The sequence below is a fragment of the Leuciscus leuciscus genome (assembly GCF_965113295.1).
Source record: "Leuciscus leuciscus genome assembly, chromosome: 22".
Lineage (NCBI taxonomy): Eukaryota > Metazoa > Chordata > Actinopteri > Cypriniformes > Leuciscidae > Leuciscus > Leuciscus leuciscus.
The window spans coordinates 37062932-37088195 of record NC_138746.1 but is presented as its reverse complement, the minus strand read 5'-3'; the positions used below and the strand labels follow the sequence as shown (position 1 = coordinate 37088195).

The 25264-nt window shown below is 42.9% G+C and overlaps 1 protein-coding gene across 1 annotated transcript in view; it reads right to left on the bottom strand.

Annotated features, from left to right (window-relative positions):
- Window positions 1-341: 341 nt before the first annotated feature.
- The window catches only part of LOC309486107 (inactive phospholipase D5), a 36985-nt gene continuing 12062 nt past the window's right edge, over window positions 342-25264 (bottom strand). Inside the window, exons 2-10 of the mRNA XM_082153234.1 lie at window positions 22937-23073; window positions 11817-11994; window positions 11551-11659; window positions 9712-9839; window positions 8676-8873; window positions 7531-7667; window positions 5970-6138; window positions 4990-5080; window positions 342-1332 (exon numbers count right to left, since the gene is read on the bottom strand). Coding sequence (XP_082009360.1) covers window positions 1124-1332; window positions 4990-5080; window positions 5970-6138; window positions 7531-7667; window positions 8676-8873; window positions 9712-9839; window positions 11551-11659; window positions 11817-11994; window positions 22937-23073 — 1356 coding nt within the window. The 3' untranslated portion in view covers window positions 342-1123. The remainder of the gene's footprint in view (window positions 1333-4989; window positions 5081-5969; window positions 6139-7530; window positions 7668-8675; window positions 8874-9711; window positions 9840-11550; window positions 11660-11816; window positions 11995-22936; window positions 23074-25264) is intronic.

Genomic DNA, 25264 nt, shown 5'->3' with positions numbered 1-25264 from the left:
GTGGCGGAAACAAGCTTCTATAGGTCCCAGCTGCTACAATGATCTTTTTTTTTTTTGCCCCCCCCTGGCTCGAATGTCAAACTCCGCCTATGCTCTGGTGTCGAACGAGTCAACGAGTTTTTCGACAGTGTTGTCAAATATCTATTTCGAAGCTGTGGGGGGAGCTCTAGAGAGAAACCTGCGAGCAAAAAGCGAGAATACAGCGAAGAAATCCCGAAACTACTGAGCCCTGCTTTAATCAGTGCTGGACGAAGGAAACCAATCAGGCACTCGAGTACAAGTACAGAGTCTAGAATAAAATGTGATTCCAGTTCATGTATAAGTGAAATAATAAGTTCCTTTTATTATTTCTAACACAAAATATACAGAAAATACATGTTCACTGAAGGACAGTCCTGATGTTTTTAAAATACAAAGTACAAATAAATCGACTGCTAATTTACCAGCATATATATCAACATGCGTGCGAAAATTAGAATAAAGCTCTGATAATATTTGACTTTAAATGTATCGTACATACTCTCAAACTGCTAAAAACAAGATGAAATATGAAAATCTGTAGAAAGATCTTGTAAACCTGCATTTAAAAATGTAATAATGTCAAATACAGTGCTTGATAATGCATAGTAGAGTTTGTATGTTACAAAGAGAGTCAGACTGACAAACATCGTTTAATAGTTAAAGGTAGAAACGATTTTTAGATTAAAAGTCTCAGTGCAACACTTACGCAGAGGCAAACATCTCAAAGCAAAGGCCCTGTTTCCATGTGGCGTTAAGATGTGTGTGTGTGTGTGTGTGTGTGTCCAGCCGAGCGTCTGGCGCTTATAATGGGGTTTTCACAAGAACTTCCCTTTCATTCCCTCACTCCATCCATCAGTCTCTCTGGAGAACACGACAGACCCACATCGAGTGGCGGAGGACAGAGATAGCAGCTGTGAGTCTGATCGCATCGCTAACATCTTCACACATCGGGGAGAGAATGGGCAAACAGTAGCAAAACACATATAACTGTACAAAACATGATCAGAGCGCATGAATGCCTGGCTTTGCTGAATGCTGTGTGAACTCAAAGTGCAAAAGAAACAGCCGATACGCATTGACGAGTTTATAGTGTGTGTGTGTTTCAGACGCTGGTGTTGTCTTTAACTGTGTGTGTGCTGCATACTGGGACCTCGTCTGGATCCAGGGCTTTACTGTAGTGGGAATGCCAGTCTCGCTCAAACACAGCTTTCATCCGCTCCACCACAGTGACGTTCCCGGTGAGACCCTGCCGGATCACCACACCGACACCAGCGCTGAAGCCGATCTCCTTCCCCACCCAGTTTAAGTTCCCTAGGGCCGAGAAACAGGGATTAGGAGAAGAAGCCCTTACACACCTTCCCCTGTTTCTCAGTGAACATGTCGTTACATTTACATTTACATTTACATTTAGTCATTTAGCAGACGCCTTTATCCAAAGCGACTTACAAATTAGGACTAAATTCAGCGAGTCATCATAAAGAGGCAAAAGCAACAACAACGCAGGAAGTGCTCAAAATACGAAGTTCAGGTATTATTCAGAGTAGCATAAGCCTGATAAGTGATGTTACAAAGGGAAAGGAATTTTTTTTTATTTTTATATTTTTTTTTTATATAAGGTTAAGTGCTCACGGAAGAGATTGGTTTTCAGCTGTTTTTTGAATGTTGTCAGGGATTCTGCATTCCGGATGAGGGTGGGGAGAGCGTTCCACCAGCATGGAACTGTGAATGAGAATGTTCTGGAAAGTGATTTTGTGGCTTTCTGTGATGGAACCACGAGACGTCGCTCGTTGACCAATCGTAGGTGTCTGGTAGGGATGCAGACTCGTAGGAGTGAGTGAAAGTAGGAGGGAGCTGAGCCTGTGATAGTTCTGTAAGCAAGCGTCAGTGCCTTGAACTTGATGCGAGCAGCTAGAGGTAGCCAGTGCAGAGAGATGAACAGAGGAGTGACGTGGGCCCTCTTGGGCTCGTTGAAGACAAGACGAGCTGCAGCATTCTGGATCATCTGTAGGGGTTTGGTCGCACATGCTGGGAGTCCAGCCAGAAGGGCATTGCAGTAGTCAAGCCTAGAGATGACCAGGGCCTGGACGATAAGTTGTGTTGCATGCTCAGTTAGGAAAGGCCTGATCTTCCTGATGTTGTGCAGTGCAAACCTGCATGATCGAGCTGTCTTTGAAATGTGATCTGTGAAGGTCAGCTGGTCATCAAACGTTACTCCAAGATTTCTGACCGATCTTGATGGGCTGATTAATGATGACTCTAGCTGGATGGTGAAGTCGTGCTGTAGAGATGGATTGGCAGGGAGGACGAGAAGCTCAGTCTTTGCCAGGTTGAGCTGCAGCTGATGTTCCTTCATCCATGTGGAGATGTCCGCCAGACAGCTTGAGACCCGTGCAGCTACTGTGGGATCATCTGGTTGAAAGGAGAGGAAGAGCTGTGTGTCATCAGCATAGCAGTGGTAGGAAAAACCGTGTGCCTGTATGATGTGTCCCAGTGATGTGGTGTAGATGGAGAAGAGGAGGGGACCAAGAACTGAACCCTGGGGAACCCCTGTGGTCAGCTGATGTGCTCTGGATACCTCACCTCTCCATGCGACCTTGAAGGACCTACCTGTGAGATAGGACTCAAACCAGTGGAGTGAAGTTCCTGTGATGCCCAGTGATGAGAGGGTGGACAGAAGGATCTGATGATTCACCGTGTCGAAGGCAGCAGACAGATCCAGGAGAATGAGGACTGAAGATTTGGAAGCAGCTTTTGCGATCCGTAGGGCTTCTGTGACTGACAGTAATGCAGTCTCAGTTGAATGTCCATTCTTGAAGCCAGATTGGTTGACATCCAGCTGGTTGTTTAGAGACAAGAAGGATGTTAGTTGGTTGAAGACAGCTCTTTCAAGTGTCTTCGCAATGAATGGTAGGAGAGAGATAGGTCTGTAATTCTCTACAAATGATGTGTTTAGCGTTGGTTTTTTGAGCAATGGAGTAACCCGAGCCTGCTTGAATGCTGTAGGGAAGGTGCCAGTGTGGAGGGATGAGTTGATGATGTGTGTGAGTGATGGTAGAAGTGTGGGCGAGATGGCTTGTAGAAGGTGTGAGGGGATGGGGTCAAGCGGGCAGGTGGTAGGGTGACTGGAGAGGAGAAGTGTAGATACTTCTCCCTCGGTTAGCGAAGAAAAGGAGGACAGAGGGGTATTGGCTGTGGAAGGGGTCGGTCTGGGTTCCTGTGTGTGTGGAGCTGAGAACTGACTGCTGATAGCTGTTGTTTTGTTGGTGAAGAAGGTCGCAAAATCGTCAGCAGTTAAGGAGGAGGCGGGAGGTGGTGGAGGTGGACAGAGGAGAGAGTTGAATGTCTTGAAGAGTAATCGTGTGTTGGAGGAGCTGTTGATCTTGTTGTGGAAGTATGAAGATTTTGCAGCATGAACATCAACAGAAAAGGAGGAGAGGAGAGATTGATACATACTCAGGTCAGATGCGTCTTTTGATTTGTGCCATTTCCTCTCCGCTGCCCTGAGTTCGGTCCGGTGTTCCCGAAGAACCTCAGATAACCAGGGGTTAGAGGGAGTAGCGCGTGCTGGCCTGGAGGAGAGAGGGCAGATAATGTCTAGAGAAGAGATTAGAGTGGAGCATAAGGTGTCCGTTGCGGTATTCACATCCAGAGATGAGAATTGTGAGGGTGGGGGAAGAGAGGATGACACGGCAGAGGAGAGATGGGAGGGGGAAAGTGAGCGCAGGTTTCGTCTGAAAGTGACTGGTGGTGGTGCAGGGGTAGAGAGTTGTAGACTGAAAGTAATGAGGAAATGATCTGAAACGTGGAGAGGTGTCACCAGGATGTTTTCTGTGGTGCAGTTGCATGTGTAAACCAGGTCCAGTTGGTTGCCTGATTTGTGAGTAGCTGTGGTGATGAGTCGTTTGAGATCGAAAGAGGCTAGGAGAGAGGTGAAGTCTGTTGCATGTGGCTTTTCGAGATGAATGTTGAAGTCACCGAAGACTAGAAGTGGGGTGCCGTCCTCAGGGAAAGTGGACAGCAGCACATCCAGCTCATCTACAAAGTTACCGAGCTGACCTGGGGGGCGATAAATGACTACAATATGGATTTTAATGGGAGTTGTAAGTGTAATAGCATGATATTCAAATGAGTTGTTGTTGCATAGAGAAGAGAGCGTGGAGTATTTGCAATTGTTAGAAACGAGAAGCCCTGTACCCCCACCTCTCCCAGACTGGCGAGGGGAGTGGGAGAAGGAGAAATTGCTAGAGAGAGCAGCAGGGGTTGCTGAGTCTTCTGGACGAATCCAGGTCTCAGTCAGCCCCAAGATACTAAGAGTAGAATGAGATGCAAAGGCTGGAATGAAGTCAGCTTTATTGACTGCTGACTGACAATTCCATAGACCCACGGAAAGAGAGAGAGGAGTATGTGAGGATGTGAGGATGGGACGCAGATTGGCAGTATTGCGCTGCCTATTGCGCGTGATGAAAGGACGGTGCCGAGAGATAACAGGAATGTATTGAAAGCACATGTTGATTAAGGTGAACAATAAGGTAAGTAGAGGGAAGAGAAAGGGAAGAGGAGATACTTAAGTGCCTTTCTGGTGTCCTTGCTCGGTGGAGTCGCGCAGGTAGAGTCGCTGGTCTTTTCCCGAGTCGGTCTTCACACGAGGAGGCTGAACACGAGAGCTGAACGCTTCCGCTGACGCTTCCGCGACAGCGCGCAAATTACACAGATATACGGATAATGCTTTCACCGCTTGAGTGAGTACAGCTGTTTCGGTCGGGCAATTAAGTGTAAATAACGCGAAAATGTGGCAATTCCAAACTGCTAGGAGCAAAGGCTTAAGTGCAAATGTAACAATAATTATAATTTTCACTCGCGGCTGTTGTTAATTGTGCCAACGCGTCTCTCTAAAATACAGAATTATGTGAAGTTAAAAATACAAAATTTTAACTTTTTTTTAACTTCGTTATCAGCGGCGGTCCTCACCTAGATACACAGAGCTGTCGGTCACCATGAATCTGCTGCGGTTGATTCTGGAGAGACGTCCATCGCTCTGCTCTCGGGGAACGAAGAACTTCTGCGAGAACAACAATACAGAACACTGTAGAAAATGATTGTGATTTTAACGGTAAAAGGCTGTAAAAATGCTAATGTGAAAAACTGTGTATTGGTCAACAGAAAGTTTCCGTACCATATATGGTGAATAACTGTGATAGATCTAACAGTAAATTGAATTTAATTTTACAGTACAATACCGTAGTTTTTGAAACCGTAAATTAACATTCCCACAATTCCCTGCGTGACACTTCACATTTAATGTATTTTTGTTGAAATAACTAAGTTTCTTAATTGTTTATTCTAATCAGTGATGTACATTAGGGTTTATGTTACATTTAATGTTGTTAAATTAATTTTTATTGCATTTTTAAAATGTCGTGTGTGTGTGTGTGTGTGTGTGTGACACTGTGCAGCTTCTGTATATCAGCATTAACTCTTGTGGAAAAGCTGTTTGTGATGAGCTTTGGTTCATCATGTGACTCTCATCTCTACTGTGATTGGTGGTTGACAGTTTATAACAATGGTAATAATCAGATATTAGTACTTCAAAATAAGTTGGTAACTTAACATTATTTTAGATAATGAAATATGTTTATTTACTGTAAATTTAAGGTAACTCTGTAAAACCTAAAATGTTGCTACCATATTTTTTACGGTAAATTTCTTGCAACCACAGCGGCCATTTTTTTTTACCGTATTTTTTTAAAAGTGTGCACGTGTTTTCAGTTCAGTCTGTACTCAGAACTTTCTTTGGTTCATGAATGAATCAGCATTTTGAATGAATTGTTTGATTTAATGACAGCCACTTGTCGCCACCTACTGGCATGATGATGAATGAGTCTCGCTGCTTCTTTCATAATAGCCTTTGCCATGTGAATGTGTTAACTGTGCTGAACACACACACTCACCGCCTCCAGTGAGCATCTGAGCGACTCCACACACAGCGCTTTCAGAGACCACAGGAAGTTACGCGTCAGCGGCTCGGTCTCGACCCCGCAGCTTATCAGCACTCGCACCTCCAGCCTTCCCTTCAGAACCAGGGCTTCTCGGAGCATGTTGTCGATCTGTGACCAGTACCTGAGACGAACACAGAGTAAACATGAACAGAACCCGTATTAATGAAGCACGATCACATAAGAACTGCTGCATGGTACACTGTCAGAAATAGGGGTAAAGTAGGAGTCCATTTCTGTCCCCCAAAGTACAATCTACACTAACGTACCCCACTGGACCTCAAGGTACATATATGTACCGTTTCTTTTAAAGGTTAAGGTACAATAGTGTACCCTTGTGGGTACAGCCCCAGTGACAAGCCATTGTACCCCTAAAGGTACAATTATGTACTTTATTTTACTTTATAGAGTGTACATGCCATCACTTATTATATTGCAGGTGAACATGATTTCAGAAGTACAACATGATCCTGGAACAACATTCCAATCGACCAATCAGATTTGAGAGGCAAGTTTACAGTTTATGTTAAGTTTAGTCTTACAACCAGGGTTAGGTGCTTCTACATCAGTGTGATTCCCCTCTTATTCCCTCTGATCTTAGGGATAAGTTACGGTTAGGGTTAGGTTTAGGGATAGAGATAAGGTTAGGACTAAATTTTCAGACAGGAATATTGATCCAGGATCATGTCTTTTGCCAGTGTCTCTTTTGAGGGCTCTTATAAGTGTGTAATGAACATATCCGGTCTTTGATGTCAAGCAAACATTTAAAAAACGTTAATGTAGGTCCAACTAAAACGTTTCAGAAAAAGAACAACGTTTGTTTATAACTTTCACAGAACCGTGACAGAACGTTCCCTGTTAGCCGGAATGGTTGTGCTGTGACTAGCTCATCTGATGGGAATATTCCAGCCATGTATTCTGACAGAATCCATTTCTGTGCAAGCGTCATATAAATCAATGATTTACAGTCAAACCAAAACTATATTCAGACACCTTCAACATTTCTCACATTATCAGTTTATTTGCTATAGTTTAGAAAATGGTAATAAAAGATGACAATATCAGCTGATATTTGACTGGTTTTGTCCGTCCTTCTGTTAGACTGTCTCACACATGAATTATGTTGAATATCTGTCAGCTGTTAAATTTAACTACACAATTAGATAATACCAGTTTAGCTCAACCAATCACCAAGCAATGCTTCATTGTGTTCAGTCTGTGTGTAAAAAGAGCATTAGCAATTAAAGACAAAACACTTCAGCAAAACATGATCAGCTCAAAGTGTCCCAATCATTTTCTCCCAGATGTGTATAAATGTCACTGGTAGTCGCTGTATGAAGAGTGTTTGGGTGTAATATGTCACAGTTTACTTTATTTTGCTCTCCTCACTTACAGAAATGAACTATAGTGTCCTGATCACACTAGTAAAAAATAATATCAACAATTATATCTGGTGTCTGAATAATGTTTGGTTTGACTGTATATTATTGGTCCGCCATTGTTTAACAGGACTCACTTGGGTTTGCTGCGGTTGAGCATTGGTAAATAGTCGGGTATGGAGATGTAGATAAACGTCTTGGCCTCCTGAATGACGCTTTTAATGGCCTCGATGTCTTTCATCCGGTCTTTCGGGCAGAAAACATCTGGAGAACTCTAGCACAACAAACGATGGGGAAAAATCCATAAATGGAATTATGTTTTGCAGCTTTTCTCCTCTCTCACTTTCACTGGCGTAACCCAGTGTAGGACTTTATTCAGTCCTAATATTTGCAGTTTATTTACATACAGTGAGGTTAGAAAAATATGCACAGGAAAACTATGATCAACACTGGGCTAAAGCTCAAGGAAGAGTCGCCACCAAACGTGCATTACACGAGTCCCCCTGTAGGCAATCATTTTATCCCTTAAAACTCATCTTTGATCACCAAAATTACATATTTAAGCGTTTGTATTCCGTGAAAAAAAAAAAGTTATTCATGTCTTAAAATATCTTGACTGTAACTCGACACCCTTGCCGTATGCGTGGTTCTATGAATATGCAAATGAGCCCCGCCTCCACTCACTCACTCAGCTCAGAGATCCACTGGTTGACGATCACACGTTGATCTGATTGGTTACAAGGTAGTTTGTGACGTCAGAAACACCAGCGATTTCAAAGCGTGTTTTTGAGACTGTCTTTGGTTCACTGCAGTTTTAAGGAGGAAATACTCAGCAATGGTGTCGACTTATGAATTTACACATGGTTTGTCTTAAAGCAGATTAAAAACACCACATAGACACATAAACTACATTAAGAGCTTGATCTTCCCCACAGGGGGACTTTAACTCTCATGTGGCGTTCTTATTCACAGTGTGTTCATGACCACGAGAGAGGCAATACTTCATCATTCTCTCCTCTGATATATATCACACGTCACAGTACGAGTGAAGCTGGAAGCCTGACTGATTGAGGACATCATGTTGATGACAAAACGCTTCTTGTTCATTTTCTGTGAGCTCATTAATCTTGCATATCTAACCCGCTCTGTACTGTAGTGTGCCTGCACTAACAAACAAATAAAGCATCATTACAGTGAAGCAAATCAAATGAAGGATCATTTCCGTGTTCTGGGATCTTTCTGGCTTGCACTAGAAATGAAAAACACCTCTCACTCGACTCACAGAAATGTACGCTTCTGCTTTAGTGTCGTTCAGCCTCAGTTCCAGGACCTTGTCTTTGTTGTACAGTGCGGTCAGTCTCTTTGACCATATTGACGGCAGAAAGTCTTTATATTGCAGTTGCCAGTAAAGGCTGAATATCCGGTGCAGGTCCAACACCAGACAGCTGCAGTCGTGAAGGATGATGCCAAACTCCTTCATCTGTAACAATAACACGTCACCTCACTCTCCACACCAAACACGAGGAAGAACATGCCGTCACACACGTTACATTACAATAACCAAATGGACTAAATAAACTTAGTAAAGAAACATGTAGAAGTGGAGTGAATTCAAAAAATGTACAGTACAATACTTGCAATGTTTAATGTAACAGAAATGCATTATTGCTATTTGTTATTCAGCCCACCCTCCTCATCAGGGACAGAGCTTTACAGGTCGCCACAAAACTTCAAAACAGGGTTATGTTCCAAGTTCTCAACCATATTCAACATCTAAACAAAAGCCTTATTCAGGCTTTTACTGTAACAGATTATTATTTAAAGCTGTGGTAAAATGCCCTTTTCACAAGATGTAAAATAAGTCTCTGATGTCCCCAGAGTGTGTATGTGAAGTTTTAGCTCAAAATACCCCACAGATATTTTTATATAGCATGTTAAAGTTGATTAGCATATTCTGTCTTGATAATCTATAAATCGTGTTCCAGGGGCGGGGTTTATGTAAATTATAGGGTTAGTGATGTCACTTACCCGGGAGGAATGTGGTGTAGTCTCTACCAGACGTTTGTTGTAGTCCTTAAGCTAAAGCGATTTCTTTTTAAAAGAAAATATCTCCCTTTGCTTTGAACTTTGAGCGTCGTAACTTTGCAGATGTTGTTTATGCTCAAACAGCAACATTACACACTAACTAAAGTTAGAGAAGTCAAATCATAATCAACCACCCCTTTAAGTTTACATTGTTTTAATATCCAGACTATTGCCATCCAGGTAAACACAGGGACATTCATAGCTTTGCACGTGAGTATAGCGCTCTTCTTTACCGTAGAGAGCGATCTCCAGTCCATGCCGGCACTGCCGATGTACATGTGCGTCCGGTCCACCAACCAGAAGGAGGAGTTCAGCCGACCTCTACTGAGGGCTGTCATGTTCAGGTAATGCACGTCTGCACCTGATTGGCCAATGAACAAACAGTCACTCCGTTGAATAACCAATGGCAAGCGTTCTCAATATTTTTCACACAAGGCGCTCAAGTGATAAAAGTATGGGGCGCCAAGTGTGACTATTTCATGACAAGACGCAGTTATCCTTTAATGATTTTCACTTTTTTTCCCCATTCTAAAGTCAAGTCAAGTCAAGTCAAGTTTATTTGTATAGCGCTTTTCACAATACAGATTGTATCAAAGCAGCTTCACAGTATTAAATTAAAATAATACAACAAAGTTTGTTTCAAGAGGAATTTATTGATTGATAAAATTAAATTAAATATCCCCAAAATATCCCCAACTGAGCAAGCCAAAGGCAACAGTGGCAAGGAACCGAAAAACTTCATCAAGTGACCTAATGGTGTCCTAAAACTCCATCAGGTGACCTAATGGAGAAAAAAAAAACCTTGGGAGAACCCAGGCTAAACCCAAAACTGACTTTTTATTTATTTATTACTGGATTATTATTATTATTTTATTTATTTACCAGGACAATGCATATTAACAACAGTATGCCTGTAACATGCCAGAGTTAGCCAGTGGCTAATTTTCATCTGTAGTCCTGATTGCCAGATGTACAGTGGCACCCTAGGGAGAATACATAAGCCCAACAGACCCAATAATCACATACAGGGTTTGAAATGAACTTTTTCACTCACCGGCCAATTTGGCTACAAAATTTTTAAGTTACCGTACAAGAAATTGACTAAGCAATCCAAAATGGAGGATAATTTTGTTGTCCTCTCTCCTCTTAAAAAGAGAAAAATATAGAGGTAAAATTGGGTCCATCCAATCCTGAGAGTTCCACCTCCCTATCAAGGAGCTGCGGGATTAATCCCGAGCGATTCAAAGTTTACTTCAGGATCAGTTTGATGAGTCTTTATATTCCGCACTTTGTTTGTCATACGGTGGTTTGTGACGCGAGACGAAGTGGATCACCATGTCAGATGCCATTCTGGATTTTCGCGTTCGCTTGTACGGTGGCTCTGAATTGTCAAAACACCTCTCACAATGCTTGAGCTACGGATGTGAAAAACGCAGAGAATAACCAGATCTGAATCTTTTATTTCGGACGAAGGTTTCGGAGGCAGTGTGTAAACGTGATTGACACAATGTGAGGTCGTATTTATTTTTGAAACGCATGGAAATTTTCTGTGAAGTCTCCAGAGCCAAAACCTCCAGTGTCCCCTATCATACCATCTGTCTCCTATGAGCCCCAGTTATCTTTACCAAGTCAAGTACTTCTCCCAAACCCCCAGTAGTCCTAGTTCCCAGATTATCCAGTGGTCCCTCCTAGGGTTTCAAAGCCTGTTCTTGCACTTGTCTACTTTGAGTAGATGAGGGCCAGGAGAATCTGAGCAGGACAAAGCTCAAGGAAGGTCCACTGGGAACTGTGAGATGTGGAAACACCGGGAGTGCTCTTAAAAACAGTAGGCACTCACTTTTGGTGCTTTATTGGTTTCTTTGTTGCTCTATGAAATTTCTCTTGGTTTCTTTGCAGTGTTTTATGTCATTTGGACATGTTTGCGGATTTAATGATTATAGAGTGTTTCCTATTCATGTAGGGTTATTAATGAATTCCTGCGCCTTTGCTTCTTTACACTTAGGTCCAAACACAGAGAGTCTTAAAAGATGGTTTTGCTAGACAGTGGATGTCAAATAACTTCATATACTCACCACTCCGAGTGAGTGCCTTGAGCTCTGAGGAATCAGTTAGTCCACTGGCCACCCTCAAACTGACTGACCGAGACCGCAAACCCATCAGTTTATGGAGTAAGATCTGACCCTGAGGACGACAGAAGACACAGGTCTCTCCCTAATCCAACTCTCTTTAGGAGAAACTCTCTGGAATACACTCAACGTTCTACATTCATCTGCATAACCAGGAGAGTTCCTAGACGTAATCAGTAAACGTGTTGAAACTGCAGTATGTTGACTGTCACCTGTTTGGCCTGAGGAGGATTTGATCCGGACTTGGTCGAGTTCAGTGCCCACCATGGAGACACAATCTCAACAGATCGCCTTGCTTTATCCAGCAGCTCGTGAAGACCGGCGGCCAGTGAAACTGTGTCCTTATATGGAATGGACAGATCTTCTGGAATGTTCTCCACAAGCACAGCACTGTGAACACAAGAGGATCGACATTCAACTGAAGGCATATTTTAGCACTGCATAACTTTCCCTCTAATTATGAGATGTAACCATTTACCCAGGTGTGGAGATTAGCAACAATAAATGCTAGTATTTGCTTGATGTTTTTGTTCTTTTATTTTGCACAGGGTTATGTGGGTGTGAGCTTTAATATCTGCTTGTTAAGTTGTGATAATACTGTGTCCGGGTCTAAGCCTCCACTTTGTTTCAAGAATACTATTTCAACAGCTATATGAATCAATGTGTAGCCAACTTAATAGGAACATGTTTGTTTTTTTGGTAGCAATATATGTGTATATGCTTATTTGCTTTTGGGATCTTAAGGGGTGTTTGGACACGGAAACGGTGAGACTTAACAACCAGGTGTGGATAAATGATTGCCACTAATGTGTACAAAATTTCATTCAAACACCTGCTAGATTGACTACAAAGTCAGGTGTTTATTTATCATCCTGACAGTGATTCAGCACATTAAATCTTTATCTGGCTACAACAGACAGAATCAGATCACACAGACATGGAATACACAGATCAATGAGAAACAAAACACCTTGATGACAAGACACAGAAGGCCTACAAACACAACAGAGGTCGGCATTTACTGTACACTAATGGGAATAAATGCAATAATACAGTAATAGGGTGAACACTGATAATGAATACACTCATACATACATAACTGTATGTATTATGGTGGCTTGCCAGCACTGCCTTAACCTCCTCAGACCCGAGCTTTGGTTTGGTGTGCATTTTAGATTTCTTCTAGCTTTTTGGGGTTAGGAGGGACCAATACATATAATATCCAGATATTATCTTTGAACATGAAGCACTTTTTGAAAAAAATGATGTCCACATACTGTATGTGGACACTGGGTCTGTATTCACAGAAAACAATCATGACACCATTGTGTAACAAAGTGCAAATCTCTTATTTACAGCCTGAGCACTGTGCCTGAACATTTTTCGTTGTTACTCTTGTATAACTTCTGAACATACATACATGACCCACAGCTCATGACCCACAGCTCAGCCCAGGCGAGTTGGATCCAAAAATTTAGCCGGGGCCCCACCCTGGAGCCAGGCCCGGGGTTGGGCTCGTATGAGAGCGCCTGGTGGCCGGGCCACCCCCCATGGAGTCCGGCCGGGCTCAGCCCGAAGGAACTGTAAGGGGCCGATGCTTAGAGGATCGGGCGGCAGTCGAAGGCGGGGGCCTCGACGACCCGATCCCTGGACACGGAAACTAGCTCTAGGGACGTGGAACGTCACCTCTCTGGCGGGGAAGGAGCCTGAGATTGTGCGTGAGGTTCAGAGATTCCGACTAGAGATAGTTGGGATCACCTCCACGCACGGCTTGGGCTCTGGAACCACACTCCTCGAGAGAGGATGGACTCTTCACCACTCTGGAGTTGCTCATGGTGAGAGGCGGCAGGCTGGTGTGGGTTTGCTTATAGCCCCCCAGCTCAGCCGCCATGTGTTGGAGTTTACCCCGGTGAACGAGAGGGTCGCTTCCCTGCGCCTTCGGGTCGGGGATAGGTCTCTCACTGTCGTGTGCGCCTATGGGCCAAACGGCAGTGTAGAGTACCCGGCCTTCTTGGGGTCCCTGGGAGGGGTGCTGGAAAGTGCTCCGTCGTTCTACTAGGGGACTTCAACGCCCACGTGGGCAGCGACAGGGACACCTGGAGAGGTGTGATTGGGAGGAACGGCCCCCCTGATCTGAACCCGAGCGGTGTTCTGTTATTGGACTTCTGTGCTAGTTACAGCTTGTACATAACGAACACCATGTTCAAGCATAAGGGTGTTCATCAGTGCACGTGGCACCAGGACGCCCTAGGCCAGAGGTCGATGATCGACTTTGTGGTCATTTCATCTGGCCTCTGGCCGCATGTCTTGGACACTCGGGTGAAGAGAGGGGCGGAGCTGTCAACCGATCACCACTTCTGAACATTGATGTGGAAAAACAAAATTGAAAATTTGCTTTTTTTTTGTAACACTCCAAAACTTCAACTTCTCCAAACTAGGAATGTTTGTGTGTGCGTGCGCGATCGTGAGTGAGTAGTGTGTGTGTGTGTGTGTGTGTACGCGCGAGTGAGTGAGCGTGCGTGCGTGCGTGCGTGCGTGCGTGTGTGTGTGTGTGTGTGTGTACGCGCGCACTCAAGTGAGTGAGCCAGTGTGCGTCACGAAACTCAGTGCAACTACAAATTTTCTTTTTTTGCTAACATTCTTATACAGTTTCAACGAAGCTAAGTCCCATGTCCACATGTGTGGACATCAAATTTAGCAGCATAGTAAATTTTTACTGTAACAAAAGTTTGTCAAATGTGCATGCCATTTTAATCATAGGCTACAACACTTGTGCATAACTTAACAAGAATCAACAATGAAATGTTATTCAATTTTTTTACCTTGTGGACGTTTTGGTCTGATGTGGCTGCGTGACATGTCGCCTATGTTCTCCGCCATATTGAAATTATTTATGTCAAAAAAAAATTTCTCCTGACACCACCAGATGGCAGTGTAAGTGTCCGCGTTTGTGAAAAACATGTTCCAGTTACACAGAATTAAGTATTATGCTGCACACAACAAAAAATGTGACACCATGTCGTAAGAGGTTAAGCAAGTGTCCTGGTCATGTTGGCTTGAGAAGCGAAGGAATCAGTAGCATCATTCCCTATTTGGCAAAATCCAGTGGGAGATCCTGGGAAAGGTGGAGCCCCTGTAAAGTCAACATGTTCTCCTAAATGGCACTAATGCCTCGGTTTTATTGTCTCTAAATTAAAATCTGATTTGAGTAAAACACAATGGTTACATGAAACATGTTATAGTCATAAAGTGGTGCAGTGTTTATCTAAAGTAGAGATTACCCTCCATAATGAAAACACAATTATATAAAGCTCATGATCATGGCTGTCACATCCTTAATTTTACACTTTATCTTTCCAAACTGCAAAATAATTGCAGAGAATAGACGCTAAAACAGAATAAACAGAATTCTCAAGAGAGTTGTGGTAGTCTAGTGGTTAAGTATGTTGGCTGTTCAAGGTCCCAGATTGACTTCGGGAAATGAGATTTACTGCGATCCCAGTTGTGCGATCCCACATCACTCCAACACTTAAAGCATCATTAGTGGCCCCAGAGGGACTTAACTTCTGTCTTATACTGAGAGTGTCCTCAGATGAGAAGAAGCCTCTGCTAATGTCTTTTCTGCTGCTAAACCCTGTAGATTTGATCAACATTGCTATCCTGTTACAGGGCCTGCATATTGAGTCTGTGTAATAGAATATCTTAAAAGGTCACATGACCCACACTCAGTCCAACACTAAATAGCTCAAAATCAATACTCTCTCTAAATCATATCTTTACAAACCCTTATAATCAAGACCATACAATTGAAGAAGGATTATGTGCCATGAGGACGGCTAACAGTCTCAGGCTTTTTTTTTTAAATACATCAACTACAAAAATTCTATTAAAGGTGCTCTAAGTAACTTTTTTACCTTAACTGAACAGCTTCGGCGTCATTGGAATGGTTATATTACTTATTTCGGGTTGAATGGTGGTCGTTTCGCACCCCCCTGGTGCCCGTGAGCTGAAAATACGCACTTGCAACTTTGAGCCGGCGGGCCGCGATATCGCGGGATATCGCGTGATATCAGGTCTTGCGATGTAAACAGTTGCTTTACGGCCAAAAGAAATCTGCTAAAATGCTGTCATTATTGCGCTCCCTCACGCTGTTTGAACCCGAATGAAGAAGACGTTTTAAAGAATGTCCCATCTGCTTTGATGTCGTTAATCTACTAGCCTCTGGTGTCTGAGAATCTCCAACGAGTTTTTACAACCGTGTTGTCAAATATCTATTCCGAAGCTGTGGGGGGAGCTCTAGAGAAAAACCTGCGAGCAAAAAGCGAGAATACAGCGAAGAAATCCCGAAACTACTGAGCCCTGCTTTAATATTATTTTTGTGATTTCGTTTGGCACCCCTAGTGGTGCATCAATGACACTGCAATTTTAACAGCAAATACAGGCGAACTAGATACATTTTGTTAAAATATTTACAAAGTTATGACTTCAGACCAAATGTGTTGCACACGTCCTGAAAAGCGAAGCCGAGTCAGGACGCAGGTGCCATGTGGTCCTTTCTCAAGGTCCTTTCTCCGGCCATGCAGGAGCATCAGGACTGAGAACCAGGAACCAGTAGGCAACCATTAAGACGTGCTCCCTCATCCACAGGACACTGCACTTATTCGCAATCACAAAAGTTGATTATTATATATGCTCGTGCTTTAAAGCTTTGTCGGGTAAACATTTCATTGGCGTTCTGTTCTAACATGATGCACTTTTTCTGAAGCGCGCGCACTGTCAAACAGCGCCAAACTGGACTTTATCTTTCGCGTCTGATTGTGCTAATACTGCCAAATACACACGAGGTTTACATAAACACAGTTGGTTATGTCTAAAGTGAACGAAAACAGTTGAGAGAAAATCGGATTCGAGTTAACTGATGTCTGTTTCTAGATGCGTGCAGGTCTTAAAGTGACAGCACCTAGTAAACATGCTCTCGCTTGTCCTTAAAGGGATAGTTCACCCCAAAATAATTTGTCATGATTAACTCACTCTCATGTTGTTCCAAGCCTGTATTCATTTCTTTCTTGTGCTTAACTCAAAAGAAGATATTTTGAAGAATGTGGGTATTAACAGTTCCTGGTCCCCAATGACTTCCATAGTACGAAAAAAAAAAAAACTTTTAGAAGTCATTGAGGACCAGCAAGTGTTTGGTTACCCGCATTCTTTAAAAACTTTTATGTTCAACATAAACATCAGGCTTAAAACAACTTGAGGATGAGTAAATGATGACAGAACTTTCAATTTTAGGTGAACTATCCCTTTAATGTTAATAAAACAACAAAAGAGAAAATCACTCACTACTCTTGACTGAAGAACTTTAATACAGTAGCTTTAATGCGAATCAGTGTATAATTTATACAGTGAAGTGTATATAGCGTTTTATTTTTATAATTGTTCATTACATTTCTTTCTTGAATGCTACTGTTAAACACATCTCCTGTAGCTGAAAAAATAATAAAGCACTGTTTATTTCATTTGTATACTATGTTGTGTATCTTTGTTCTTATTTTTAATAACAAAGATAGAATATAATGACAAAGATTTTTATCTTCACCCAATTTGGCCTAAATGTCTGCCATTCTTTTTTATTATATATTTTGTAACCTTGTAAGGTTTTGTTTTTAAACTAGGAAAATTTGTTTTGCTGTCTTGCTCAGTCACTTGCAAAATACATGAAAAAGCATCGTGATAAAATCATGAATTGTAATTTTCCTGAAAACAATCATATGATGTTATTTTTGCCATATCGCCCACCCCTCTACTTGTGCTACAACTGTTTGGCCTGTGCTACAAAACCCTCATCCACTATAGCACCAGTGCTGTTTGCAAAAAAAGTGAATGTATAGCCCTGTTGGCAGCTGATATACGCAACTGTCATAGTGTTGGGATTGTTCAGACCAGCACGTGCTTGCCCTGAAGCAACGGCCGAAACCAGCGCAGGGTGAGCAGCACCGCAAACAACTCAAGGCAGCTGATGTGCCACTGCAGTCGAGGTCCCACCCAGGGCCCAAGGCTGCGTTCCCTTTGCATACAGCGCCCCAACCCAGTCTGGAGGCATCTGTTGTAACAACAACGTGTAGCCAGTGCTGAAGTGGGCTCATACGCATCAACCCGAACGGTGCGAAAATGCTGTTTTCCCCTGAACGTATTCAGGCAGTTTAGCACTGACTGTGCACGCTTGTTCATGAGTAGTGTCGTCATGTTGACAGAGTCCTACTCCATACCGAGAAAAGAGATGCACTGCACAGGGGAGAGCTTGATCTTTAACCAGTTGACCCAAAGCCCTAGATGGCTGAGGTTCATGAGCACCAGGTCCTTGTGTCCGCACAACAGATCTTGAGATTGAGCAAGAATGAGCCAGTTGTCGAGATAGTTTAGAATGCGAATGCAAGGGCAGCCACCGTGACTTTGGGAAAGCAGTAGGGAGACAGGGACAGCCCAAAGGGGAGGACCTTGTATTGGTATTCCTGACCCTCAAAGCAAACCGAAGAAACGGTCTGTGTCGAGGAAGAATTGAGACGTGGAAGTACACATCCTTCAGGTCGATTACTGCGAACCAACCTTGAGGACGAATGCATGTGAAGATATGTTTCTGCGTAAGCATCTTAAACAGGAGCTTGTGAAGAGCCCAGTTTAAGACTAGCCGAACCAAGATTGGCCATAACCCACTGCCTTTCTAGGGTTTAATAAAGTAAGGGCTGTAAAACCCTGTCTTCATTTTGGCTGGAGGGACAGGCTCTACTGCCAGCAGGACCGCAATTCGACAATCTTTGCCTGCGACTGAGGTAAATAGGACGCCGCTGAACCTGGGAAGATGCCTGGTGAACTGAATCACGTAGCCGAGTCTGATTGTCACCAAGAGCCAGCGGGATGGGCTGGGAAGTGCTAACCAGGCTCCGTGGTAGCGGCGCCAAGGGGACAACCAACATACCTGCGGAGGGGCAGCGAGGAGGAGCGCTAGCGCCTTACCCAGAAGCGTAGTATCCGTAAGTAGAGGCAGTGAGTGTGGTGGACACTTAACTGGCTCCAAGGATCCCGCAAGGGGAGGGCCAGAGACACATGAGGAGGCAAAGCGTCCTCAAACTGTGGCAACAGAATCAGATTTAAAGAGAATGCTGGACTTCAATGACATTTTGGATGATCTTGATAAGTGAAAGTGAAAAAATTATTTCATTTAAAATACATTTTCAGATCACAGATTTTCAGGAAATAGGGGGATGGATCCGGTGCTGTGCCGAATCCTAACCCTACCGTTACTACAGCACACACTAGTGTCACATAATTCAGTGGGTACCGGAATTTGGCACTACACCAGCAAGTTAACAAGTTCACACTTACAAATAATCAGTAAAAGAAGAATGCGTAAGCCTGAGAGAACTCCGAGCTCTGTATTTTCGCCCAAACTCAGAGAATTCCCTCCGTAACCCTGGCTGTGATAGGAACCAGCCAAGAGTGAGGAGTCAGGGTGGTGGAGAAATGCTGAAAACTGTCAAGGAACATAGGTGGGTCGGCTATGTGTATATAGGCCTCTTCTTGTGCTGATTGGATAGATCATTTGAACGAGTTCCTATCATAATCAGATATGCGCATATCTGTTTTTTTGTTTTTTACAACAAAAAAAGTATGCGCATTAGGTGTGCTGTCCGAGGAGAGGGCTCTGATCTTGGTATTTTGGCCTAAATCAATAGAGCTCCCCCAAAAATTGCAAAACCAAAGTGGGACAGCTGCCTGGAACGTTACTGACAACCTCCACAAAAATATTCCAGAGCGCAGGGCTGATGGTGTGCCGTTAGCAGGATGGGGGTTAATAGCTGGTCCGGGAGGGCTCTCGAATCATCAAATGGGGAAATCACTGCTGAGGCAGTGGAGATCAAATTTACCAGAGAAACTGAGCTCCTAAAATGTAAGAAGGCTAAAAGGGATTGGTACGGCTGAATTGGTGATGGGAGACTGAAAATGTAAATGAAATGGCTTTTTTCATTTGGTCTGTCTTAATTTCTTTAATGAAGTAAGAGATGGTTTTGCCATCTAGCGCTGATAAATCTGTAATTGTGGGATGGATTTTTGGGTTAATGCTGGACGTGATGGCGAGTACTGAGCATCTGAGAAAACTGAAAAAAGCCAATATAAGCATTACATCGGGTGTGCGAGTGGTATTGATGGAGTTGTAGTCTAGGTGGAGAGTCGATATACATTTGGGGATTATGTGTAGAGTTATGGGTTTTCTGGCATCTCAGCGGGTGGGTTGGGTTCTTTGGATGCCTTTGATAAGAGGGGATGTTTGTGAATTGGTTATTTCAGAGAGGGTGAACCAAAAATAAGTTTATGAAAACATTGGATTCTGCTTACTTTACCCTTAATGGAGACAGCTTGGAGGTTTTAATGATGTTTAGATGAGTTACAAATGAGGTAATAATGAGAAGAGAAAAATCGTGGAAAAAACAGGCTTTATGTGAGGTGAAAGGACATCTCTAAGCAGTCAAGTTAGTTTGTGAGGTTCTAGGAGAGACGGCTTGAAGAATGTAGTTGAGAGAGGTGTCAAGAAGGGGTTTCAGTGGGTGGTTTAGGGGAATATCAGCTCTGGATAATGAGGTGCTGGGGTTGGGTCCGACTCTGGTGCCAGCAGCCTGAATTTCTGAAAAGCAAAACGAGAGAGAGTAAGCTATTTGATTTTTGGCCCCGGGAACGTGTTTGGCAATTATTAAGGGTGCTCCAATCAGCCAATCACCAATCGTCGATCACAGGAAACAGTATCTGCCGATGTGATCACCTATACCGATCTATCTGAAGCATTCTTTTTATCATGTAGAATAATTTATAGGGATGCTCCAATCAGGATTTTTACAGACATTCATTCAGGGCCTGAATTTCATTATCGAAAATGGGGGGAATGCCCGCCTTAGGTGAGAGAGATAAGGCTGTTTCTGCTTGTGATCGGGGAATTGTGCGGGGCTGAGAGATCGATTATTAAGCGTTTTTTACCTGAAAATTGTCTGGTAGCCACTCCAATGTTACGTGGACAGCACATTTTGCTGAGAACAGCTTGTGTTAAGTATGAAAGTGAGATCCTCCGTAAGATAATGCAAGCTCTGCAATTATTGCGAGATAATCAATCAGCTGTCATCTCCTATGGGAAAAGCGGCACAGATGATTTCGCTATAGCGATTAAAGGCGATGGAAACTTAGGAAAAAGAAAGTAATTAAGTAAATTTAAATAATGGATTATTGGCTGAATTCTTTGAGGTAACTGAAAAGTCACGACAGTCAATTTGGCAGTCTGAAACAGAAGGAGGGAGTAAAAATAATAGGGAAGATAAATCAATATCCGTACCTGTGAGTATCTGTGCTGTGTTGTTGCTGGGGGTTCCAAGGCGGTAGCGTTTGGTGGGATGGCTTCAGCTTTCCGGAGGAGAGAGTGAAATGAGATCTAGCTTGGGGGAGAGTGTTAGGAGGAAGAAAGGCCGGGGCTGAGGCCGCTTGCCGAGGCAGCCTCACGCTTCGGTCGTCACCTGGATCCTGGGGAGGAACAAGGAGGGTAGAAAAAGGGAAATAGGGCAGGAAAATAAGGCGTCTGTGAAGCTGGGCGGAGGGAAGAGGAGAGTGAGTCCTGGAAGTGGTAGAATCTGGGGCGTAGCCCAGAGTTGATGAATCCCTGATACTCAATGAAGGCCCGGTCTTGCGAGGGAAGGAGACGGTGTTCTTTGTGAACGGGAAGTCAGGGGCCTTCGATTCTTGCTCGCTTTGTTAGCGACCTTGAAGGGTGGAGTGGATTTTGGAGAAGGGAAAGCTGATTGTAGAGAAACAGACAGGTCATATAATTGAGCTTTATTCATTCTCCTAGAGAAATGGACATCCGCGTTGATTAGCGCTTGTCTTAAACTTAGCACTGTCCATTGCAGGGATTGTTGGATGGGCCGAGGCATAGGAGGACGCTGGAAATACTGGTGGGTGTCTTGCTGGTGGAGGTGAGGGTAAGCCTCGGCGTCTAGGAGTTCGGGAAAAGGCATGGATGGGCCGGCGTCCATGCGGTAGAGCCAGAGACTCAGTTGCAGTGTCCGGCGGAGCGCGAGGACTCCTGGCATCAGTGGAATGTGGTGAAGGATCCTGGGAAAGGAGGGACTCGTCATCAGATGGGAAGAGTTCGATCTCTGACATTATGACAGATGGGTGGGACCAAATGCTGAAAACTGTCAAGGAACATACGTGAGTGTATATACTGTAGGCCTCCTCTCGTGCTGATTGGATAGATCATTTGAACGTGTTCCTCCAGAAAATTAGTAAATGAAACATAATTTAGTGGGGCAAGGAAAGGTAACAGAACATACGCACATATTTTGAATATACTCTCAGAATTAACATAGAAATGTAATGCGCTCGACGCAGATTATCTTGAGTTTTGCATTAGTTCAAATGCGTGTTTTTCACATCCTAATGACGTGCTTTGACCGGTTGTGCATGTAAAACACTATGCCATTATGCATTAAGCCCAACAAAAGGTCTGTCAGAAGTTTATAGTCACAGCCATTTTGCACGCGGGAGTTTGCAGGTGTTTACGGATGAGCATAGCGGCCATTTAACCCTCCGTAACTCAGCAGTTCTACTCAGCAGTCCTCACAGCATTTAATAAAACGATGTCCAACAACAGAAATAACGCTTAAGATATAATGCGTAATACCTAACAATCATCCTAACGAGCTAGAACATGAAAAAGCCGGCTCTGCATGCAAAGATTTAAAGAGGACTCAAATATGAAAATATCCATAGCGACTTGCATGCATAAGTTTCAGAAAACCACTTCCAACATAACAGAAGTGCATCCAAGTATATATATATATATTCTCTATATGATATGTTGCTTGTAATGTGTTATAAATGCAAATAGCACTCAAACTCAATAAATCATTGACTAAACATGGCACAAATCACTTTGTAGCGGCTTTTTTCCCACTTCTTAATGATTGTTTTTATATATTTGTCATTATTATACTTCATTTTCCTGAACATATGTACACAGTTCATAAAAAAATATATATTTCAGTGGTGTATGAGAAGGGGGATCCCCCAAAGGTACAGGATCAGATTTCAGAGCTGCTGAATCCTGCTTGTTCTGGCACAAATTAAGCAGGCCGTTTTTTGGCCTTAGCTTTTCCGGGTCAGTTCGTCTACCTCGGGTTGTTTCACCAAGTGTATAGTGTAAATGCAGATATCAAGTGTGGGTCACAAGAAGTTGAAAAGCTGGTTGTCAACAAAATTGGATATAGTCAATGTCCGAGGGGTGAGTTTTGCTTACCGGCAGGTTCTGCTACATGAATCTACAGTGATGCCGTCCTCGTCATCGCCCCACACATCTACAGCAGAGAATATTAATGCTATCAGGAGAGCACAGCAGCACACCAGCGCAAAGATCACAATGCATTTGTGCTGAGACTGCAAGAAACAAGAGGAAGAAGCAAAGACACTCATTCAGAGGTAAAGTTTAGACATGAGCAGTTGCTTTGCTGTAGAGACAAACATCAAACCCTGGCCATGTGCAGAAGGAAACAACTCAGTTTATCCATGCTGTACTACAAGCGTAAAATAGTGGTTAGTGTCCAAAATCTACCAGCTGTCGTGTAGTTATAGTGAAGATGGGAATCATTAGTTAAAGGGTTAGTTTACAATTTAATTCAAAAATGGAATGTCTGTCATTAGTTACTCTCCCTCATGTCGTTCCAAACCCGTAAGACCTTTGTTCATCTTCGGAACACAAGCTAAGATATTTTTAATGAAATCCGAGAGGTTTCTGACCCCACATAGACAGCAACGTCATTGCAACGGTCCAGAAAGGAAGTAAAGACATTGTTAAAATAGTCCATGTGACTACAATGGTTCAACATTAATGTTATGAAGTAACGAGAATACTTTTTGTGCGCAAAAAACAACAACAAAAATAACGGCTTTATTCAACAATTTCTTCTCGTCTGCACCAGTCTCCTATGCTGTTTATTGGCTGCTCCTGCGTTAGCGTCACACACATGCGCTGTGGTGCACACGTGACCAGCGTCGGCCAATAATGAGCCAGCATTCTGACTTAGAAACTAGAAGCGCTGCGCTGTGTTTACTTCGTGATCAGTGTAGGAGACTAATATTGAAGAGAAGAAATTGTTGAATAAAGTCATTATTTTAGGTTTTTTTGTGCACAAAAAGTATTCTTACGGGTCTTACGGGTTTGGACCATCATGAGGCTAAGTAATTGATGACAGAAATTTCATTTTGGGGTGAACTAACCCTTTAACTGGTCATTGCCTACCTCATATACTGTGAAAAGTCTTAGACATTCATTTTAAAGAAGACCTATACTGCCCTTTTTCAAAGTCTTAATTATGTTTCAGGCTCTACTAGAGCAGGTTTTACTGCTTGAATGTTGATTATTTTCCCCATATTCTCCATTGTTGCAGTTCCTCTCTTCACAGTAGCTGTGTTTCAATTACCCTTCAAATTGCGAATTGAAAACATGCCCATTGGAAACACGTAAATTTCGCAAAAACTCCCATAAATCACAAAAAAGATTTTTACGCTCGCATGAGGTGGTTTTTCAGGCAACTCGAAAAAATTATATTTCACAAAACTGCAATGGAAACAGGTCACCTGACGTGCGCAAAAGTCGAATCATTCTTTAAAGACAGCACGGTATGTTTGAACAGAAGACGAGAAGGAGTTCTTCATTAAACTCATAACAGACAAAAGTATCACAGGAATACTGGATTCTAAACAACACAGAAATGCTACAATTTATCAAGAGCTTGAAGCAGAAATGAGGAGAATCTCCCAGAAACTCCTCATATGTGCTGGTCCCAGTATAAGGGTCTTTCCTTGACATTAATTTTGGAAAATATGCCTACGTCTCCTTCGATCAAAAATAATGGCTAGTGTGGTGGCTGTGATATACGTAAACCTACCAACATCTGTTGCTATGATTTTTGGAATGACTTATCGTGAAAGGAAAAAATTACGTTTTAGTCTCATAACATCGGTTAATGGAAAAAACGTAATTTTGCAATAGTTTATAATAATTTATCGATATTTAGAAAATCCCAACAGATAAAAAATATAAACCTGATGGCCTCTGCTAGAAATCTTATAATGGGCCATTGTTGGATCTTCCATCAGGACAATGATCCCAAAACAAACATCAAAATCAACACTAAAATGTGTCACTTAGCACAAAATGAAGCTTCTGCCATGACCGTCCCAGTTCCTGAATGAAACCTTTTAGAAAATGAGTGCGGTGAACTGAAGAGGAGTGTCACGAACTGCTCCAAGACACGAAGGTTAGATCCAAATGCAGCTTTATTGGCTGGGGAAATCCAGAGGCGTAATCCAATGTACAGGCTAGGGTCATACACAGGCAGGCAGTCAAAACAAAGAAAGAAACAAAACAAACAAACAGGCAGGCAGGGACCAGAGGCAAGAGAGTAATCCAGGGAACAGGGCAAGATATCAAAAACCAAGAAACAAGAAAACCAGGGAAACGCTCAGAAATGCAGTGTAACACTTAACAAGACTTCGCGGTGAGTGACTGAATAAATATGGTATAAATAGACTGAGACTAACAGGATGATGTGACACAGGTGAATAC